At 36.3% G+C, this 20,880-nt stretch overlaps 1 protein-coding gene across 3 annotated transcripts in view; it reads left to right on the forward strand.

Moving 5' to 3' along the window:
• SLC35A3 (solute carrier family 35 member A3) overlaps positions 1–20,880 on the forward strand; it is a 57,321-nt gene that overhangs the window by 24,757 nt on the left and 11,684 nt on the right. For 2 of the 3 annotated variants that reach the window (XM_027868285.1, XM_027868284.1), the window contains exons 3-7: positions 3,763–3,917; positions 4,024–4,146; positions 8,950–9,121; positions 12,329–12,447; positions 17,999–18,132. In XM_027868285.1, coding sequence (XP_027724086.1) covers positions 3,763–3,917; positions 4,024–4,146; positions 8,950–9,121; positions 12,329–12,447; positions 17,999–18,132 — 703 coding nt within the window. Of the gene's footprint in view, positions 1–3,762; positions 3,918–4,023; positions 4,147–8,949; positions 9,122–12,328; positions 12,448–17,998; positions 18,133–20,880 lie in introns of those variants that run through there. The other variant, XM_027868287.1, reaches the window with a different exon arrangement.

The following is a 20,880-nucleotide window of genomic DNA, read 5'->3' on the forward strand; positions in this document are numbered from 1 at the left end:
TATTTTTCTGTGCATGTACTGGGGACTTAATAAGTGTTTGTTAAATTAGATTGAATTGAATAAAATTGCAAAACTTAACAGTCAGAAGACAATTTATTAAGCACTTACTGTGTGCCAGGCACTATGCTAAGAGCTGGAGATAAAAAGAAAAGCAAAAATCAGTCTCTGCCCTCAAAGAAGTTACATTTAATATATTAAATAGGTACCTGCAAGATATATGCAAAGTATAAGGAAGGTAATCTCTGCTGGGAGGCATAAGGAAGTAGAAGGCCAGGACAGACCCCCTGCAGAAAGTAGGAAGTGTTGAAGGAAGCCAGGGAAGCAGAGGGATAGTGATGAGAGAGAGCACTCCAGGCATGGGGGGCCAGCCAATTTAAAGGCACAAAATCAGCAAATGAATTTAGTTTAAGGAACAGGAAAAAAGGCAACTCGGACAGTATTGTAGGGAATGTGGAAGGGAGTAAAGTGAAAGAAGACTGAAACTGTAGGAAGAGGCCAAGTTACGAAGTCTTTTAAATGCCAAACAGAATGCTTTGATTCTGGAGGTATTGAGACTCTAAAATTTATTGAGTAAGGCATTGACATGGTCAGATCTATTCTTTAGAAAAAACACTTTGGCAGTTTAGTAGAGGGTGGATTAGAGTGGTGAGAGACTTTAAGACCATTAGAAGGCTATTGCAGTAGTCCAGGTGAGTGGGTGATGAGGGTAGCAGTTATATGAGTGGAGAGGAAGGGATGTTTAAGAGAGATGTTGTGAAGGTAGAAACGGGAAAATCTGACAACAAATTGTATGTGTGGGGTGTATAAGAGGGAGGAGTTGAGGATAATACTGAGGTTTTAAACCTGGATGACTCAAAGAATGGTGGTGCTATCAACAATAATAAGAAAAAGTTAAAGTTCAAAAGAGTGAAGGATTTTAGGGGAAAGATAATATGTTTTCTTCTGGACGGGTTAAGATTGAGGTGCCTTTAGGTCATACTTTTCAAGAACTCCAAAAGGCAGCTGATGATGGTAAACTGTTGGGGGAGTCTAAGGCTAAATATATAGAGCTGTGAATCACTTACGTAGAGATGTTAATTGAACCTTGGGAGATGATGAGATCACCAAGTGAGATAATATACAGCAGGGTTCTGCGCCCTATGGCCTTCAGGTCAAAAATCTGGTCCCTTGCCTGTTTTTGTATGGCCAGTGAACTATGAGTGGTTTTTAGATCATTAAATAAGGTTTCGTTTTACTTAAAAATATAAAATCATTCTTAGCCCACTGCCTGTGCACAAACAAGTGGCAGGTTGGATTTATCCCATGGATATGGGACACGGATATGGTTGTTGACCCATAGTAGAGAGGGAAAATTGAAGATAGCCTCAGAGAGAGATTTGGGAGACACTCATGGTTATTAGCCAAGATATGGATGAAAAGCCAGCAAAAGAGATAAAGAAGGAAATGGCAGACTGATAGGAGAACAAGGAGAGGGAAGTGTCATGAAGACTCAAGAAAGGAGAAATTATCTAGAAGGACAAGGTGGGCAGATGCTGGAGAGAGATCAAGAAGAATGAGGATTTAGAAAAAGCTTAGGTTGCACAATTAAAAGATCATTTGTAATTTTGTAGAGAGTAATTTCTGTTGAATAATGAGGTCGAAAGCCAAATTGCAGGTGGTTTAGAGGAAAAGAAGTGAAGATACCTAGCGAATATAGATAACCTTCTCAAGAAGTTTTAGATGTGAAAGGCAGGAAGGATATAGAACAGATAGTGGGGGTTTTTTCCTTTCCTTTTTTCTTTATACAGATTTAAGAGACAAGGGTTTATCAATAAGCAGCATGGACAGAGTTGATGGTCTGCTGGAGAAGACCCTAGGGAATACATGTAGATGCATGTAGATGACTTGGTCTTAGCAAAGAGAAGGGCCACCTCATATCAGAGATCAGAGTAAAGGAGGAGACAGTGGGGGGAGATGTCTGAGTGATACACTCGGGATGAGGATGAGGATGGGGAGGGAAGAAAGAGGAACTCTCAGAAATTGTCCTAGATATTTAGGTGAAGTATGAGATGAGGCTGTCAGATGACAAGGTTGAAGGAAGAGTGCATTGGGCAGCTTGAAAAGAGATTTGGAACTGTTGCTGAGGAGAGCAAATAGCAAACAAGATTTGGGAGGAGTAGAATAGTTGCCTTATTGCTTGAGGACCCAGTTGAGATTAGATGACATAAGTGTGCCCTGGAGACAGAGAGCAGGTGTAATCCTTGATTGGGATTTGTCAGGGCTTGATTGTTGATGAGAAAAAATGGGACCTGAGAAAAGAGAATAATATAAGGTTCATTTTTTTCACAAAAGAGTCAAGATAAGGAAGGAAGCGCAGAGGGTCACCTGCAGTTAGCTAGCTGTACACCTGTAGCTAACACCTGTAGCCTGGAAAAAACTGAAGGGTAGAGGAAATGGAGGTACTGAAGACTTAAGAACAGGGCTATGGGGTCATAAGACAAAGGGAAAGGTAGAATGATGAAAGGTTATGAATCTGATAAAGGAATTTTGGAATTTTTGACATGGAATTGAAACACTTATGGATAGTGGCAAAATTAAGGGCATGGCCATGTTCTGTGTGTGTAGCTAAGGTAGAATAGAGGAATAAGTCATGGGAATTGAGTAGATTGAGAAGCTTGGAAGTTAGAATATTTAAGAGAGCATAAATAGGTGTGTTGAGATCCCTTTAGTTTCAGGGCAGGAGTTAGAATAGAAAGCTGTTAGCCAGACACTGAACTCATTGAGGAAAGAAGGAGAATGTCTTAGAAGCCACTAAAATCAAGACTGACTGATAAATTTGTACACTGTGATCATCTGCTGAATGATGGTAGTGGATTATAGATGGAAAGTCTGCACATAGCAGTGGGGAGGAAGAAGTATTCTAACTCCTTCACTACAATTAGTGAGTTGAGTATAAAAGAAGGTATAGCCAGTGGCTATAGAAAGAGTGACTAAGGAATCAGTGTCATGAGGAGGTAACTAGGTCTCAAGTGAGTGCCAGAAGGTAAGAGTGAGAAACAAAGTTTAAGATGAAAGTAAGTTTGTTATTATGGAGTAGGCATTCTATAGGGCACAGTGGAAGGAGTGAGGATATTTAAGTGGAATACTGGGTGGGGGGGAGAGGATAGGTTTGAAGTGAATGTGAGTAAGGGAATAAGCAGTTGGGGGTGAGGGAAAAAATTTTGTATGTTGGCAGCTCAGAATCACTAGAATGAGGAAAGTGTGAGGGGGTTGGAGTATGCTAACCATTGAGGAATGAAACTAGGCAGAATGTCAGTGGTTAGAGAGAGATCCATTAAGTGAAGTATGTGGTTAGGTTGTTCAGGGTTCTCCTGCCAGATCCAGCCTTGTGGCAGGTGGTGATGTGTTCTGTGTATTGAGGCCCACCTCAAGGCAGGCAGGAGCAGAAAGGACATGTGGGAATCTATTTGGGAGCTGTTGGTTCCAAGTCAGATTTAGAAAAGGTCCTAGAGGATGGTAGATGGGGAGGAGGTTCTTGTCCCAGGTCAAGGTGGCACTGGAGAAAGCTTGGTAGGCTACAAAAGCCAGGAAGTAGGTGGTGGGTCTTATCCTAGCAGCACCCAATGTTGAAGATGAGCCAGACCCAGAAGACAGGTGTCAGGGTCTTGGCTGGAGATGGCCCTGGGGCAAAATCAGAAAACTAAAACCATGAGAGGTTGTGACTTGCTGTGAGTGAAGCTATTTACTTATGTTGGTCTTTTTTTATGTGTTTTTTCCCCCTAGAATGCAGTCTTCGAGCATTGAATAGAGTGTTACATGATGAAATTCTAAACAAGCCTATGGAAACACTTAAACTTGCTATTCCATCAGGAATATATACTCTTCAGAATAATTTACTCTATGTAGCATTATCAAATCTAGATGCAGCCACTTATCAGGTACTTGAGAAAAAAATTTTCTTATAGTGCTTTTAAAAAGTGACTATAACAATAACAATAATAATAATAACAATAATAATAATACCTGTTCTCTTTTTTTTTCCAGGTTACTTATCAATTAAAAATTCTTACAACAGCACTGTTTTCTGTGTCCATGCTTAGTAAAAAATTAGGTTTGTACCAGTGGCTCTCTCTAGTGATTTTAATGGCAGGTGTCACTTTTGTACAGGTAAATTATTCAAGATAAGTTTATCTTCCGTGTTCATTGTAGTTTTAAAAAATAATTGTTGTGAATGAATACTATGTCATCTTTATTTGTTTATGTGACTACCCATTACATCAAATCAAATATGTATTGAACATTACTTTTGATGGGTATAACTTTAGGCAGATCACTTAACTTCTCTGAGCTTCAATTTCTTCACCTGTAAATGAGGGGATTGAATTAAATGATTTATATGATCACTTTCATGTCTAAATATTTGATCTTATGAACTAGATCATAAGATTTTTTTTTTGGAGGCAATTGGAGTTAAGTGATTTGCCCAGTGTCACACAACTGATAAGTGTCTAAGGCCAGATTTGAACTCAGGTCCTCCTGATTTCAGGGCAAGGGCTCTATGTACTGCACCACCTAACTACCCATAAGACTTTGAGATTCTTGAGAACAAGTGTGCTTTAAACTTCTGCATACTCAGTCAATAAACATTTATTAAGTGCCTACCATGTGCCAGGTGCTATGCTAAGTGCTAGAGATACAAATACAAAAATGACAGCCCCTGCCCTCAAGGACCTTATAATCTAATGGGGGAAGACAACACAAAAAGGGCATAGGGAGAAGGAAAGGTACCTGGAGGTGGGACACACGATGGAGAAGTCCATAGGTGCACAGCTGGGTGGGAAATAAAGAGATGGCTAGGCTGGGCTCCTTCCTTTTATAGGTTCTGGGAGAAGGTTTCTGCTCTCCATTTGGAGGTGTCATAGGGGCAGAGGGTACTAATGTAGTGTGAGTATCAAAGGATGATGTGTTCCACAATGTTGTGTAGTACATAGGCAAATGCTGGAAAGGACTTAAGAATTAAGACTTTAATTCATGTCTGTGATCCTTTAATCCTGAATCATTGGTCATATATGCTTATGTCCTACATAATATTGTGGAAGATATATAGAAATTTAAAGTACATTTCTTGTCCTTAAGATTATTACAACCTACTTCACAGAACCATAGATTTAAAGCAAAAAAAAAAAGTCTTGGAAATAATATAACCTAGCCCCCTCATTTTGTAAGTGAAGAAACTGAATCACAGAGTTTATGACTTGCCTGAGGTCAAATAGGTAGCAAGTAGCAGAGGATGTAGTTGGGAAGAAAAGTCCTAAATGTATAAAAAAGTTAAGTAGCAATCAAGCAATCAAAGACATATCAGTTTGAGATAGAATAGAAGAGATATCATATGTGATAAATTTCTAATATGAGGTAAGAGCTTAATAAGTGTTTTTTTCTACTTTTAAATGAGTGGTTCAGATAGTAAGTGCTATTGGAATTCAGAGGAAGTCATTTTTGACTAGTATGTTCAGGGTTCATGAAGGATAGGTAATTTGACATAGGTAGAGTTTTTACAGTTGGAAAGGAGAGGAGGACATTGCAGGAAGAGGTATTGGTGTGAATAAAGGCATATAGACAGGAAACTACAAGAGATAATGGGTAAATAAGTTTGGCTGTAGCAGAAGATCAGTGTTGAGAAATAATGGGAAATAAAGGTGGAAAATATAGGTTGGGGTCAGCTTGTTGAGGACTTTGAACGCCTCTATAAGGATTTAGATTTTATAGGCAATACAGAACCATAGGATGGATAATTGAATACTTTGACCAAGGAGTGGCATGCTCTGAGTGGGGTTTTAACAAAATTAATATGATAGTGGTATTCTATGTGGATTAAAACAGAGAAGCCAATTAATAGGTGGCTGGAATTTCCAGGTGTAATGTGATAAGTGGTTGAACAAGGGTGGTGGTAATGAGAATTGAAAAGAAGAAATGGTAATGACATATGATGAAGGAAGAATTGACAGAACTTAGTGGCTATTTTGGATATGGAGGATGTCACTTTGGTCTGATCATCTATGATGACTGACTTAAAAAAAAAAAGATATAACATCTTAAATGAGTAGCCTTGAGATGTAAGAAAACTAGGAGGGGTGTGTATGTGTGTAAATAACTAGGTTATGATGGGCTTTGAATGCCAAACAGAAGAGTTTATATTTGATCCTAGAGGTGATAGGAAGCCACTGGGGTTTATTGAAAAGGCAGGTAACATGCACAGACCTACATATAAGGTAATAGGCCCTGATGAAAGCAAAAGATGTCCCTAGGTTTTGAAACCAGGAAAATATTGATGACGATAATGGAAGTAGGGAAATCAGAAAGAATTTCAGTTTAGAGAGTATGTAATGAGTTAGTGAAAATAAAATAGGACAAGTAATAGGATTAGAGGAGACCTCTGCAGTAAGTCAGATGTAACATACATGCCACGTTGTGTATGCCAAGCTGTTGTACTTAGCATGATAGCCTCGTATGTCCAACTTGTATTCTTTGTCTCTAGCATCTCTCATTACTTCTCCTATTCCACACTGCTATCTTTCCTGTCACTGTTTTGGGTTCTGCTGTCACTGGCTTCCTTCTGTTGTCCTTGGAATTCTGCAGTTCTTCCATGTTCATTTCTGCATTGACTCAGGTAGTTGAGAGACAGTGAGGAATATTGTAAGGAAGAAATGATGATGAAATTCAGTAAGGGATATTGTAAGCATTAAGCCACATCTGTTGTTATCAGATTCATACAGTTTTCACTCACTCTGATCTAACATGATCATCTGGGGTGACAGATTTAAAAAAGAAATTTCATGTGCCAGGCACTGCATTAAGTGCAGAAAATGGAAAGAAAGGTAAAAGACAGTTCCTATTTTCAAGGAGCTCGCAGTCTAATGGGGAAGACAGCATACAAACTACTATGTACAAGCAAGCTATATGCAGAATAAATCAGAAATAATCAACAGAGGGAAGGCACCATAATAAAGAGGGATTGGAAAGGGCTTCCTGTAGAAAAGGAGACTAGCTAGGACTTGAAAGAAGCCAGGAAGCAGATCATTCCAGGCATGGGAGATAGCTAGTAGAAATGCCTTAGATTAGGAGATAGAGTATCTTGTTCAAGGAACAGTAAGGAGGCCAGTGTCACTGGATCGGGGAGTATGTAGAGGAGGAATAAAAATATATAAGAAAATTAGAAAGGTGGGCATGGGGAGCGAGGCTAAGTTATGAAGGGATTTAAATACAAACAGGATTTTATATTTGATTCTAGAAGAGATAGGAAGCCACTGGTATTTATCGAATAGGAAGATAACATTGTCAGACCTGTGCTTTAGATCATTTTGACAGCTGAGTAAAGAATGGCCTGGTGTCAGGAGAAACTTGTCTAGTAGAAGACCAACTAACATGCTATTGGAATAATCCAGATGTGAGATGATGAGGGCCTGCACCAGGGTGGCAGTGTCAGAGGAGACAAAGGAGCGTATGTAAAAGATATTACAAGAGTAAAATAGACAGGCCTTGTCAACAGATCGGATATGGGGGAGAGAGAGAGTGAGGAGTTGTGGATGACACCTAGTTTTTGAACCTGGGTTACTAGGAAGATGGTGGTGTCCTCAACAGGTTTCTATAGGAAGCCTTTCTAACTCCTCTTAATTCTAGTGCCTTCTCTTTCTTAATTACTCCCTATTTATTCTGTATATAGCTTGTTTTGCCTGTATTTGTTTGTTGTCTCCTTCATTAATGAGCTTTTTGAGGGCCTTTTCTTATATCCCCAGAGCTTAGCGAAGTGCCTGGCACATAGTAGTCACTTAATGTTTATTGACTGATTGACTTGACAATAATAGGGAAGTTTGGAAGAAGAGAGCATTTGGGGAAAAATGAATTTAGTTTTGAACATGATGAGTTTAAAGTGTCTATAGGACCTCCAGTTCGAGATGACTGATAGGCAGTTGGAGATTTAATACCAGAGGTTAGCAGAGAAATTAGGATAAGTAATTTGAGAATCATCAGTATGGGAGTTGATGAGCTCACCAAATTAAGTAGTATAGAGGGAGAAGAGAAGAGGGCCTAGGACAGTGTCCGGGCGGATACCTATGGTAAGTGAGCATGACCTGATCGGAGTTTCAGCAAAGGTGACTAAGAAGGAATGTTCAGATTAAGTAAGAGGAAAACTAAGAGAGAATAGTGTAACAAAAACCTAGAGAGAAGGAACCGTCAATGTCTAAATATCTAAAGCAATGTCTAAAGCTGCAGAGAGGTCAAGAAGCATGACAAGTGAGAAAAAGGCCATGATTTTGGCAATTGCATTAGCAACTTGGAAGAAAGAAGTTTCAGTTGAATGATGAGTTCAGAAGCTAGACTATAGAGTTAAGAAGAGAATGGGAAGTGGAGGTACTGATTGTAGATGGCCTTCTCCAGAAGTTCCATAAGACGGAGGAGAGAGATGAAACAATAGATACTGGGCATAGATGGATCAAGTGTAATGGAAGTTATTGAGAATTTCAAGGTAGTGTTGATGTCGTTCAGTTATTTCATTCATGTCCGAGTCTTCACGACCTCATTTGGGTTTTCTTGACAAAGATTCTAGAGTGGTTTGCCATTTCCTTCTCCAGCTCATTTTACAGATGAGGAAACAGAGGCAAACAAGTTTCAATGAGTTGCCTAGGATCACAGAGCTAGTAATTGCCTGAGGTCAGATTTGAACTCAGGAAGATGAATCTTGCCAACTTCAAACCTAGCACTCTGTGCCACCTAGTTGCTCCCTAAGGTAGTAGCCTGGGCTACATAAGAGAGATGAAACCTGAAATCAAGTTTACATAGAACTTGAATTTATTTTTACACTATTTTTGGACTTTGAGGAATGATATTGAATTTGTATCTTAGGACTTAAGAGTTTAAGTATGAAAAATACCACACACGTTTAACCTCAAAATTCTTTCTGATTTTGTTTAGTGGCCCTCAGATTCTCAAGAATCGTCTTCTAAGGAACTCTCAGCAGGCTCTCAGTTTGTAGGTCTGATGGCAGTTCTTACAGCTTGTTTTTCAAGTGGCTTTGCAGGAGTTTATTTTGAGAAAATTTTAAAAGAAACCAAGCAATCTGTGTGGATTAGAAATATTCAACTTGGTAAGTCTTTAGTGTACATTTTTAATGTGCTTTTGAGAAAGTAATTATATTATATGCAAAGAATCACTGTCTACAAAAATACATAAGCATATCTAGCAAAAGATTTCCTGGCCAGCATAATTTTGCAGTAATTTTTATGTTTCATCACTGAGCTGCATCATAAAGTCTTGATATCCCAGTGTAGTGTTCTAGAACCAATTACCCATTTATGACACTATTTCTATGGAACTAACTGCATGTGTTAATGTTTCAACTGACATATTTTCTTCCAGAACCAATTAGCTACAATTTCACAGTGTATTTTAAAATTAACATACCATGTTATAAGGAAAGCTCTCTCTCCTTTTCTCTTTCCCTCCCTTTTCTCTACCTATCTCCTTTTCCCCTTGTTCTATCTTTTTTTTTCTTTAGACAGTACATTTTGTAAGAAATATAGTGTGCCTTATATTTCAGATGTTGACATGCAAAGAATCATCCTTTTAAGGTTTGTAGATTACTTTTGCCCTGGAGGGATGAAATGCTTAAAGAAGAAAGTAGTTAGAAGTTAAGTAATATGATAAAACTACTTTTAATCTTTGTTTAAAAAACCTTATACTTATTTTTCAAAGTACTTTGACCCTTGTAGAGGACAAGTTCTGAGGAGCTGTGAAACTGGAAGCAAGTTTTTTTTGTTTGTTCTTTTTTTAATGAAGGGTTGTTCCATGCATTGACCAAGCAATGCTACTACTAGATCTATATCCCAAAGAGATAAAAAACAAAAAGGAAAAGGACCTGTGTGTACGAAAATGTTTGCAGCAGCTCTTTTTGTGGTGGCAAACAATTGGAAATTGAGAGGATGTCCATCACTTAGGGAATGACTGAACAAGTTGATGGATATGATTGCGATGGAATATTATTATTGTGCTTTAAGAAATGATGAGCAGGCTGCTCTCAGAAAAAAAAAACATGGAAAGACTTACATGAACTGATACTAAGTGAAATGAGCAGAACATTGTACACAGTAATATTGTATGATGATCTACTATAACTTTGCTATTCTCAGCAATACAATGATCCAAAACAATTCTGTAGGACTTATGATGAAAGGTGCTGTCCATCTCCAGAGAAAGAACTGGTAGAGTCTGAATGCAGATCAAGCATACTTTTTCTTTACTTTTTTTTTTTGTCTGTGTTTTCTTTCACAGAATGACTTACATGGAAATGTGTTTTGCATGACTACACATGTATAACCTATGTCAAATTGCCTTCTCAGTGAGGTAGGGAGGGAGGAAAAATTCTGGTACTCAAAATTTGGGGGGAGGTGGAAGAATGTTAAAATTGTTTTTACATGTAATTGGAAAAAAAACAAAATATTAAATAAGAAAAAATGAAAGGTTGTTAAGGAACAGTTAGATTTATAGGAAAAGTAAGACAAATTCCAGCTTCAGAAAGCAAAAATGCTTAGAAAGGAAGGGTCTGGTTTTACATCCCACCCTCATCTCTTTCCTGAACTCCTGACCTGGGGCATTTGATCTGGATGCCCCATTGGTGATTCAGACTGAACATATCCAAATGAAAATTCATCATCTCTGTCTGTTGTGCCTTTGTCCCCTTTTCAGATTTTCCTACTTCTGTGGAGGGGGCACTGTCTTTCTCATCACCCAGATTCACAATTTTGCAGTCAATCATCATTTTTCCTCTTCTCTTGCCTCCCATATCCAGCACTTTTCCAATTCTAGTTTGGTCTTTTAGCCTTTCTTTCTTTCACTGTTGTTGTAACTTTTCAGTTGGTCTCTGTTCTTCCAGTATTTTTCCTCCAGTCCATTTTCTACATAGATGTCAAAGCCCCAGGTCTCACCATGTTACTCCTACTCAGTGGTTTTCCATTGCTTCTAGGATAAAATATAAATTACTCAGTGTAGCATTTAAAGTCATCCACATTTTGCCTCCAGTCTCCCTTTTTAGACATTATTTTTTACTTTTCCACATCATAAATTCTACATGCCAGCCAAATTGGATTGCTAAGCTGAACTTGACATTCCGTTTCCTGCTGTTGTGTATTTGTCCAGCCTGCTTTCCATGCTTGGAATGTATTTTTGCCCCCAACAATTCATGAGGATATATTGTATTCCATGTACTACCTCCTTCATGAAACCTTTCATTATCCTTCTAGTTATGATTTTTCTCTCTTCTCAAATTACCTTGCATTATATTTGTGTGCATGTTGCATCCTTTAAAATGTAAATTACTTGAGGACAAGGATCATTAATATTTTTTCTTTTTGTTGTCACCACCTAGCATTGCATCTTGCATATTATAAGATGTGTGTTGAATTGTATTCTTGAAGAGAGAATATTCATTCTCAAAACAAATAAATGAATAGTTAAGATTTCCTTAGATATATGTTAAGGTTTTCAAGTTTGTCTTAGATATTATTGCAAAAATTGATCAGAAGTCATTCCTTGCAATTCAGGAAACTGAAGCTCAGATAGGTTCCCTAGTCTGGCCCATTGGTTCTCTTAATTATTTTTTAAATGGTAAGGTACTCTTCGTGGCAGCTTTTCCAAAGTTGAGAAAATAGATGGCATGCTTTTTTTTTTTCATCCATTTAGCTAACTCTGATTTTGCATGACATTCCAGTGGTTTTCCTGTTGTAATCTAGACATTAACAAAGCTCTCAGAGACAAGATTGTCACAAATGGATGAATTTCATAGCCCTTTCCAAATTCATTCCCTGAGTGCTTCAGGGTTAATTATGGTCTTACACTGGAGTTAAGTTTTAACCTTGTGCTCTCTGGCTGTGTGCCTTTTACCAATGAACTTTCTAGATAGTTTGGGCTACTTTTAGCCTCTCATTCATTAGTTCTGTCCCTAGATTTTATTAGATGTTGATCTCAACAGAGAGTAAATAGCTTTCATGCTTCACAGAGCTTCTAAGATTGATCTTGTACTTATTTTTGAAGGAGATAAGCAGCAGGTATCTTGATAAGACTGAGATCTTTATATTATCTACCACCTAACTTGGGCTTATTTTGTCTTTGTATACCAAGTACCTTGCACTTAGTAAGTGCTCAATAAATGCTGGTTGAACTGAATTGAAAATTGCTGTATTTTGTTAACAGTCATCTAATATCATGAAAAAGGAAAAAATAAACGTTTAGTTTTATGACAGGTTGGTATCAAAGCAGTACAAAACAAGTGATTGGACTTTTCTCTTAACTTTTTAAGGTTCTTTTGGGAGCATATTCGGATTAATGGGTGTTTACATTTATGATGGAGAATTAGTATCAAAGAATGGATTTTTTCAGGGATATAACAAACTGACCTGGATAGTTGTTGTTCTGCAGGTAAAACATTTAAAATCCTATATTTGCATAGAATAAAAATCTGTTTGTTTGAAGGTCTCGGAGCAAGCCCTGATATTAAAGTTATTCCCATCAATGTCCATCATAGTGTCTATATCTGCTTTCTACAAGAAAATTCAAAGTTAAGATGGAATGGGATTCCGTGTCCTAAAGAACAGCAGAAACTTGAGAACGAAAATCAGTGCTAATTGGGAAGGAGATTAACTGAGGAAGAGGAAAGAAGTACTGGAGGAGTGGTGGAAGAGAGTGAAAAATCTAAATGATATATCCAATTTTAAACATGTCAGAAAACTGGAGAAAATCATAAAGAAACTTTCTATTTCCTGAACTGAATAGCTCTATCAGTTTCACATCCAAGTTTCAGTTCAGTTTCACCATCAAAAATATATTTTAGTATAGATAGAAATTGATCTTGACAAGAATGGCATTTCATAAATATTTCAGTAGGATAACTTATAATAAAGTTCTGACCAAGACTGGGAAGTTTAAAAATGAAAGAAATCATACCTCCCACTTATAATACAGCTGTATGTTAAATCTCTTTGTTTCTGTTTTAAAATTAAAGATCCAGCCTTCAAAGAATAACATAACATCAATAATTAACATCCCTTGGAATTGGGAATTACCATGAACTTCATATGCCTAATATACCCAGAACATTCTGTCATAAACTGTACACATTGAGCAGATGTAGTAACATAGCACCCAGTATTTCATGCAGAATATGCAGTTCCTTCTTGGGAAGATTTTATTTTAAGTCAAGTTCTGAATGGATTTTTTTCCTTTGGGGTGTGTGTGTGTACCATGATGAAAATACAAGCTTACAAACTGATTGTGGTATAGCCGTAGACATGCCCAGTATAATTTTTTTTTTTTTACTTTGTAACAAGTCTTAATAAGTTACAGAATAGTGGTCCCTACTTTGAAGCTCATGGGGGACCCATGTTGATATTCAAACCTAGGATGTATTTAAAGCTTCATGCTATCGCATTGTATAGCTGTGTATTCTTGTCTGTATCAAATAATGTATATATACATATAATTATATAGCTATATATCTGCCTGAATAGCTGAAGATGTTCAAGTCTTAATTATTATTAATGATTACATTTACATAAACTCTTTACATGCATTATCTTATTTGATCTTTACAGCAATCCTTTGAAGTAGGTGTTAAAAATAACATTGAATCCATTTTACAGATGAAGATATTGAGACTCAGGTTAAGTGCTTTGTTTAAGATGACATAGCCGATAAGTGGTGGTGGTGGGAATAGAATGAAAGTTTTTTTAAATCACCAAATTTCCCAATAACTTACCCTGTGTAACAAATAAGTGTTACATAGTTCAGCAAAGCAAAGGAAATTGTCCCATCAGTTGCCTGACAGCGTGTTCATCATTCTCCACATGTGGTCTGCTGCCCCTCTGCTGAGAGGAGCAACAGAACCAAAGTGTTCTTACTCTGATCTCCAAAGGTCTTTCCACTACAGTGTAACTGTTTATTCATTCAGAAGATACTTATTGAGGCCAGCAAGGTGCAAACCATTGTTATGTGTTGTGGGAAATACGGAAATGAGGAAGACATCATCCCTTTCCTCAAGAAGCTTATAATCTAGTAGGGGAGATGAAATGTACACAAGTAGTTATAATCTCACATGGAATGTGTTAAGTCCTGTAGAATGATTTGGAACCTCAGAAGGAAGCAATCACTTCTATTTTGGGATTGATGAGAATTAGAGAGGCCTGTAGGAAGGTATTGCGAGGAAGCATGCTATAACAACAACAACAACAACAATAATATAGAAATTTATATTTCACTTTAAGGATTGCACAGTGCTTTACAGACATTTTCTATTCCTTCTAGCCACCTCTGTGAGATAATTCTACAGGTATTATTATTCCCATTTTATAGATGAGGAAACTAAAGCTCAAAGAGGTTGCCCCTTGCCTGTGGTCCCTTAGCTAGGAAGTTTCAGTGGTGGGATTTGGATTCAAAATTAGTGGATTATAAGGCTGGAAAGAGGTTGAAGTTAGCCCGCATATAGAATTTAGGATTAAATTTAGGAATTTCCATTGTATTCTAGAGCCATTGGGATTTTTTGAACAAAAGAGAGCTGTGCTTAAGGAAATTTGGCATCAGAACTGTAGGGTACAGTAGAGGAAGAATTAGGAGGCTAATGCCAGGTGACATAAAGATAGTGTCATTACAAATGGCAAGAAAGAGGCACTGCAGAGAGAGAATAGATAGGACTCTGTTGATTAACTATATGTAAGGAGAGAGTCAGAGATGGCATTTAAGTTTGTAGTCTGGATTGCTGGAATAAGAACAACTGGTATTTATATACTGCTTTAATGTTTGCAAAGAATCTTAAATACATTACCTATTTTGAAATAATGATAATGCTGTTTACAGAAATAGGAAGAGGAGGTAGTTTCAGAGAGATAATGAGGTCAATTTTGGATCCAATGAGTTTGAGGTCTAAGCAGGACTTATAGTAGGAATATTTAATAGGTAAAGAATGGAAATACAGATCCTCATCACAGGGCTTTAGTTTTCTTTTTTTGGTGGGGGGTAGTCATTTATATAAAAGTGACAGCTACAACCTTGAGAGTGGATGAGGCATCAGAAATCAAGTAAAAAATATTTTGTGGGAGGTAAGGAAACTTTCTATGGCCCTTGTAATTTTTCATTTCATAGCCCAGTGTCCTTCAGTAAGAGAACATCTGGATTTGTTTGCTAGTTCCTAGAGGGCATAGCTTCTTTAATGCCTGTCACAGATTTCTGGACTAATTTGTTGAAAACTCTTTCATGACTCCTGGAGTCTTTCTAAGTGCTTTAAAGATACTTTCAGGGAATTTCACTCTTGAAATGAAATTAGAAACATAGCAGTTCCAAGAGGAAGTCTTCAGAGCACTGAAAAAAATTGTGACTGTTATTAAAGATTTTTGTCTGCTCTTGCAGTGTGGAGAAAAACCATGTAATTTGAACCACCCAGCTGTGTATGATGTTTATCAAGCCTTTTTGGGAGCCAGCTACATGGGGCACAAATTAAACAAACTTCTGCCTATGGCTTATTCTTATTGGATGATGATCCCAGGAAAGACATTTAGTTGAAAATAGGCCCAACATTGGACTATTTCATAATGCTACAGAATAAGGGGCAGCTAGATGGCAAAGTGGATTGATGCTGGGTCTGGAGTCAGGAAGACCTGAGTTCAAATCTGGCGTCAAGATACTAGTTTTATGACACTGAGCAAGTCACTTAACCTTGTTTGCCTCGGTTTCCTCATCTGTAAAATGAACTGGAGAAAGAAATGGCAAACCACTCTAGTATCTTTGCCAAGAATACCCCAAATGGGGTTACAAAGAGTTGGATACAACTGAAACAACTGAACAAAAACAACAGAATGAGGATATTTAGAAATATAAAAAGAAACAAGAGAACTCAGAAGATAATTATGATGGTTGAATAAATGAGGATGGAAAAGAATCAGTTACAGAGGTAGGAAGAGAACCAAGAAAGAATAGTAACTTAGAAAACAATAGAGAAAAATTTCAGACTAGTCATGACTTCAGAAAACTCAATGTCGAGGCATGCTTCTTGCTTCTTGGCAAAGAAGTGACAGCCTGGAGGTGAGGCACACGTTTTCAGATACGGCTAATGAGTTGATTTGTTTTGCTGCATTATGCTTTTTTGTCACATTGGAGGGCTTCGTCAAAGAAAGGTGAAAGAGTTAGTGGGAGGTGGCAGAGATGAAAAAAGAAAATAAGAAAAAAAAAATACAGAGAAGAAAACAAGTTTAGAAGGGGACCTAAACAGGGAAATTTTATTATCTAGTTAAATTTAATAGACACTTAAAAAATTGGGACATTGTATTTGTTGATTACATTGTAATCAATAAGGTATGAATACATTATTAATAGAAAAGAACGTTTTTTAAAAAGATAAGAGTTTCCAGTAGACAATATGACACATTATCAAAGAGTGTAAGAGTGAATGGTATTGTATTTGGTAATTAGAGGATCATGGGTTACTTGGAGTATGCATTAGAGCCAGAGGGGAAGACAGATTTCTAAGTGTTGATCATCTTCCCTTTGAACCTCCACTAGAAATATTTTGTTAATCAAGTTATATGTATCTGTATTAAAGTGTCTATGTTTTTTTTTTTTCAGTAGGGACCCTATGAACAGAAATCTATATGTACCAGCTTCATGAATTTTGATTTCAGCAGTTTTATCAAAGAATATGTTTTTACAGAGCCAGATAGATTGAATTATTTGGCCGGAGTTTGGCCATATAGTCAGAAATTTCAGGTGGTTAGGTCCTGCTAGCCTATTAGATAAACACATTATACTAAGCATCTTGGGCTATATTTGTTTTATATCTATTTCTAAGTCTGTGACTGGTAACCCCACTTGATTAGTGAGAGCACCATGCTATTGAGAACCATGTTGTAGATTCTATGTACAAATTAATAGAAATGATTAACAGGGAAATTGGGTACAAGAGTATGTATGAATCTGCAGAAGTTCTTTAATTACTACTGGAAAAAATAACCACCGTTAAGTCAGCAGTATTTACTATTTACAAAGGACAACATATTAATGAATGTTCTTGATTGTAGGTAAATAGATAAACTAATTGTTTTAAAATAATTCACAGTGTGGATTTTTCCTATCCCCTAGGTAATACAAATTAGGTAGGCTTTGTTGACTAATGAATGAAAATAAAAATTCTGTTCAAAATATTGCTAAAGTTCTAGTACAAAGAACTGCCATCAGCTATTGCCCAGAAGTTTTCTTTTATCATTAACATCAGAGATTTAGAGTTGGAAGCAGCCTTAAATATCATCTAGTTCTTCAGTCCCACTTGTTTTAGAGATAACTGAACTAAGTAACTCACTGAGGATCAATGACTTGCCCAAGGTATAGAAGATCATAAGTGACTGACCTATGATTTGAACCTGGGTTCTCTGTCTCAAAATCTAGGGCTTTTTCTGTTGTAATAATAATAGCAGTTAATGTTTATATTTTTCTTTAAAGTTTGTCTGCTAAGCTCTTCACATATATTATTTACTTTAATCCTGACACCAATCCTGTAACTGCCATTAAGATCTCCATTTTACAGAGAGAGATTAAATGACTTCCCCAAAATTGTACGGCTTATAAATGTGTGAGGCAGGAGTTCAGAGTTTCCAAACTCCAAGGCAGTTTTCTTCGTGCATTGTAGCCCCTACAGTAATGTGTCTCTATATGGTCTTTAAGATATTTATTGAAAAAATTGCAAACCAATTGTATCATATATTGTTTGAAAGAGGTTGTCTGTTGATTGGAATCTTATTGTTTCTAAAGAGATTTTTTTAAAAAATTTAATCTTCTGTTATGGGTTTTTAAATCCTGTAACTATCAATCCTAAAATTTATATTTTGTTAAAAATAGAGAAGTTGAGAGAGTTCCTTTATTTTTGGAGTTGTTTGCAAGGGTGAAATCACTTGTTTATCTCTAAAAGTAACCTTTTTTTGACCTTTTGCAGGCACTTGGAGGCCTTGTCATAGCTGCTGTTATTAAGTATGCGGATAATATTTTAAAAGGATTTGCAACATCTTTGTCTATAATATTATCAACGCTAATTTCCTATTTTTGGCTGCAAGATTTTGTTCCAACCAGGTAAAAGAATCATTTTTCATCATTTAGATATGCCTTACTAGTAAAATGAATATATTTCCTATTTTAGTAAAGTAAGATCAGATGTTACACTAGTAGCTATAAATGGCATCAGTCAGTGTAAAGTAGTGAGCTTACTCTGTGCTGTACCCTACTCAATATTTGTTAAATAGAAAAGAAATATTAAAACATTGCCTCTGCCTTTAAGAAACTCATTGTGCTATAGCTGAGAACCAAAATTAATGTATATTAAATAAGCAGTTAAACGACAAACTATGTAGTACTTCCCACCCATTTATTTGGCAGAAATAAATATAAATGATAAAATCCAAAGTTAGTGGGCCTGTAGTAAAACTAGTAAGCTCTTGCCCCATATATTCCTGATAGTTATGTAAATTGGTACAGTGTTTTTGGATATAGCCTGATACTATCATACATCTCAAATTAACAAGCATGGTGCAGTGTTTTTGGATACAGCCTGATACTATCATACATACCAAATTAACAGGCATTTATCAAGTGTTTACTATGTGCTAGACAAAAAGCTAAGCTCTGGGGATATAGTACGCTAAGCACAAAAATAAAGATAGCCTTTATCCTCAAGGAGCTTGCATTCTAATAGGGAAGGCCACACATAAAAGGAAAGACTGAAAAGTGGGAGTGAAAGGGTAAAGGAGAGGTCTCTGTGCAGAGATATGGTGGAGAAAGAAATCCAGCAAGGGCCCAGAGAGGAATGAAATACATAAATAAATTACCAAACAGATTATATCTTTGATATAATAAATCCGCTATAAGAATGTGCCCAAAGGAAATAATTCAAAAGAGTTAAATATTTCACTAGTGTAAAAAAAATGTTCAGCTATTACAACAAAAAACTGGAAACAACCTAAATTCCCAATAAGGAAATGGCTAAATAAACTATAGCATGTTATTTCAATAAAGTAGTATATTGCTGTTAAAATAAAAAATATTGGAAATATAAAGTTATGCAATGGAAAAAAGTAGAACTTTTGAATACTTAAATTATGATCATATAAAAATATGATTATGTAACCATAAAGATTGGAAGAGGGTACTTTTTGTTTATGACATTGTTTAAATGATGTTTTTATCATAAATGGAATTATACATACTATAAAAAATTTGAAATATAAATTTACTTATACTATAACATTTTAAGAATCACTAAAAACTTAGAGATTATGCTTGGGTATCTCTTTATAGTAATCTGAAAAGTTTGCAAACTTAGTACAAAGTCCTAAGTTACCATTTGAAAGTTTTGCTTTTGTATTTCGTTAGAATTTTCTCAAGTAAATGTGGATGAGTACTCATATGAAAATTTGAGTGTAATGAATTGTGGAAATTTCAGAAATATTAGACTTCAGTTCACTTCCCACTTTGGTAACTTTAAAGTGTCTTTTCTAGCTTTGTCATTTTGCTTATTAATGAAAAATATTTTAAAATTCAAATTTTTGAATTTCTTCATACAAATTCTTCTGATTTTAATGGAGTAGCTCAAAAGAAATGAATTATCAAATGAATTTCCATTTTTTGAATCATTGCTCTTAATTGACTTATAAATTTTCATCTGCTTTATTTGGGGGGAATTCTGATTCTAGGTCAAAATTAAATGTCCAACATTTATCACATATTTGAAGAAAACTGATAGTTTTATTATAAAATAGTAATAATCCTACCTAACCTTCCATTAAAATTCAAATCTGATGCTTTCATTATGGCAGAATATAAGACTGGGTCCTCAAAGTTAGAATAAGTCTTACCAAGCTGAAAAGGCTTCAGGAACTGCCTAAATGTTTTTCTTCCTGGACCAGACTAATTAAATGGGGAGTGGCTCTTCACCAGAGGCTTAGCCAAGAAATAGTTAGTTTTTGTCTTTCCTTAAAGACTTAAGGGGGGAAGACTGATTTTTTTTGTTTGTTTTTATTTTTTTAATGAACTTGAAAAGCACCAACAAACATGAGTTTCCTTGTAAAAAAAAAACAAAAACAAAAAAGTTAGCATATGACACAGTGAATCTGTTTTAAAATAGGCACCTGGGTTAACAGTTACTGATTGCTTCATTTGATAGTGAAAACATGCATGATTTTTTCCCTGGGACATTTGATATCTCCCTATTTCAAATATCTTGAAAATTGCTCCTGTACCACCTGGAAAAATTGTGTCAGTTCCAGCATAGACCTTCTCTATGTCTACTCTTTTTCTGGTCCAGCTAATCTTATAATCTTCTATATAATCTTATAACCTTCTGAAGGTGATCTGTGGATTGTTTTAATTGGTGTTTTATTTTTTGCATTCAGAAATTCTGGGAAGTTTTCTGGGATTATTTCTTGAATTACAATGTTTAGGTTTTTTGATTTGTTATGTTCTTCTGGGAGACTTGTGATGTATAGAGATCGTGTATTCTTTTAGCACTAGTGTTTTTTTGCTTCTCTTCTTCCAGAAGAGCAATGAGAAATAATCCTCCGCCATGCCTAAAGTGGAAGGGTGGGGAAGAGGAGAAGGAAGCCTCACTTGCAGGGAGGCACTGAAAAAGAACTGGATTCCAGAACTAGTTGTTTAAAAAAATGCTGGTGGATGAACCTTAGGGCAGGATAAACAGTAAAGACCACTGCCCCTCACCCCCTACCCCTGCTTCTTAACATGGAAAGCAGAGTCCTATTTCGGATGGGAGCAGACGCCAATCTCTGACACCCATGAGGATACAGATGGTCCCTGGCCTCCTAAAGGATC

The sequence above is a fragment of the Vombatus ursinus genome, unplaced genomic scaffold, assembly GCF_900497805.2.
Source record: "Vombatus ursinus unplaced genomic scaffold, bare-nosed wombat genome assembly UNPS02014787.1, whole genome shotgun sequence".
NCBI lineage: Eukaryota > Metazoa > Chordata > Mammalia > Diprotodontia > Vombatidae > Vombatus > Vombatus ursinus.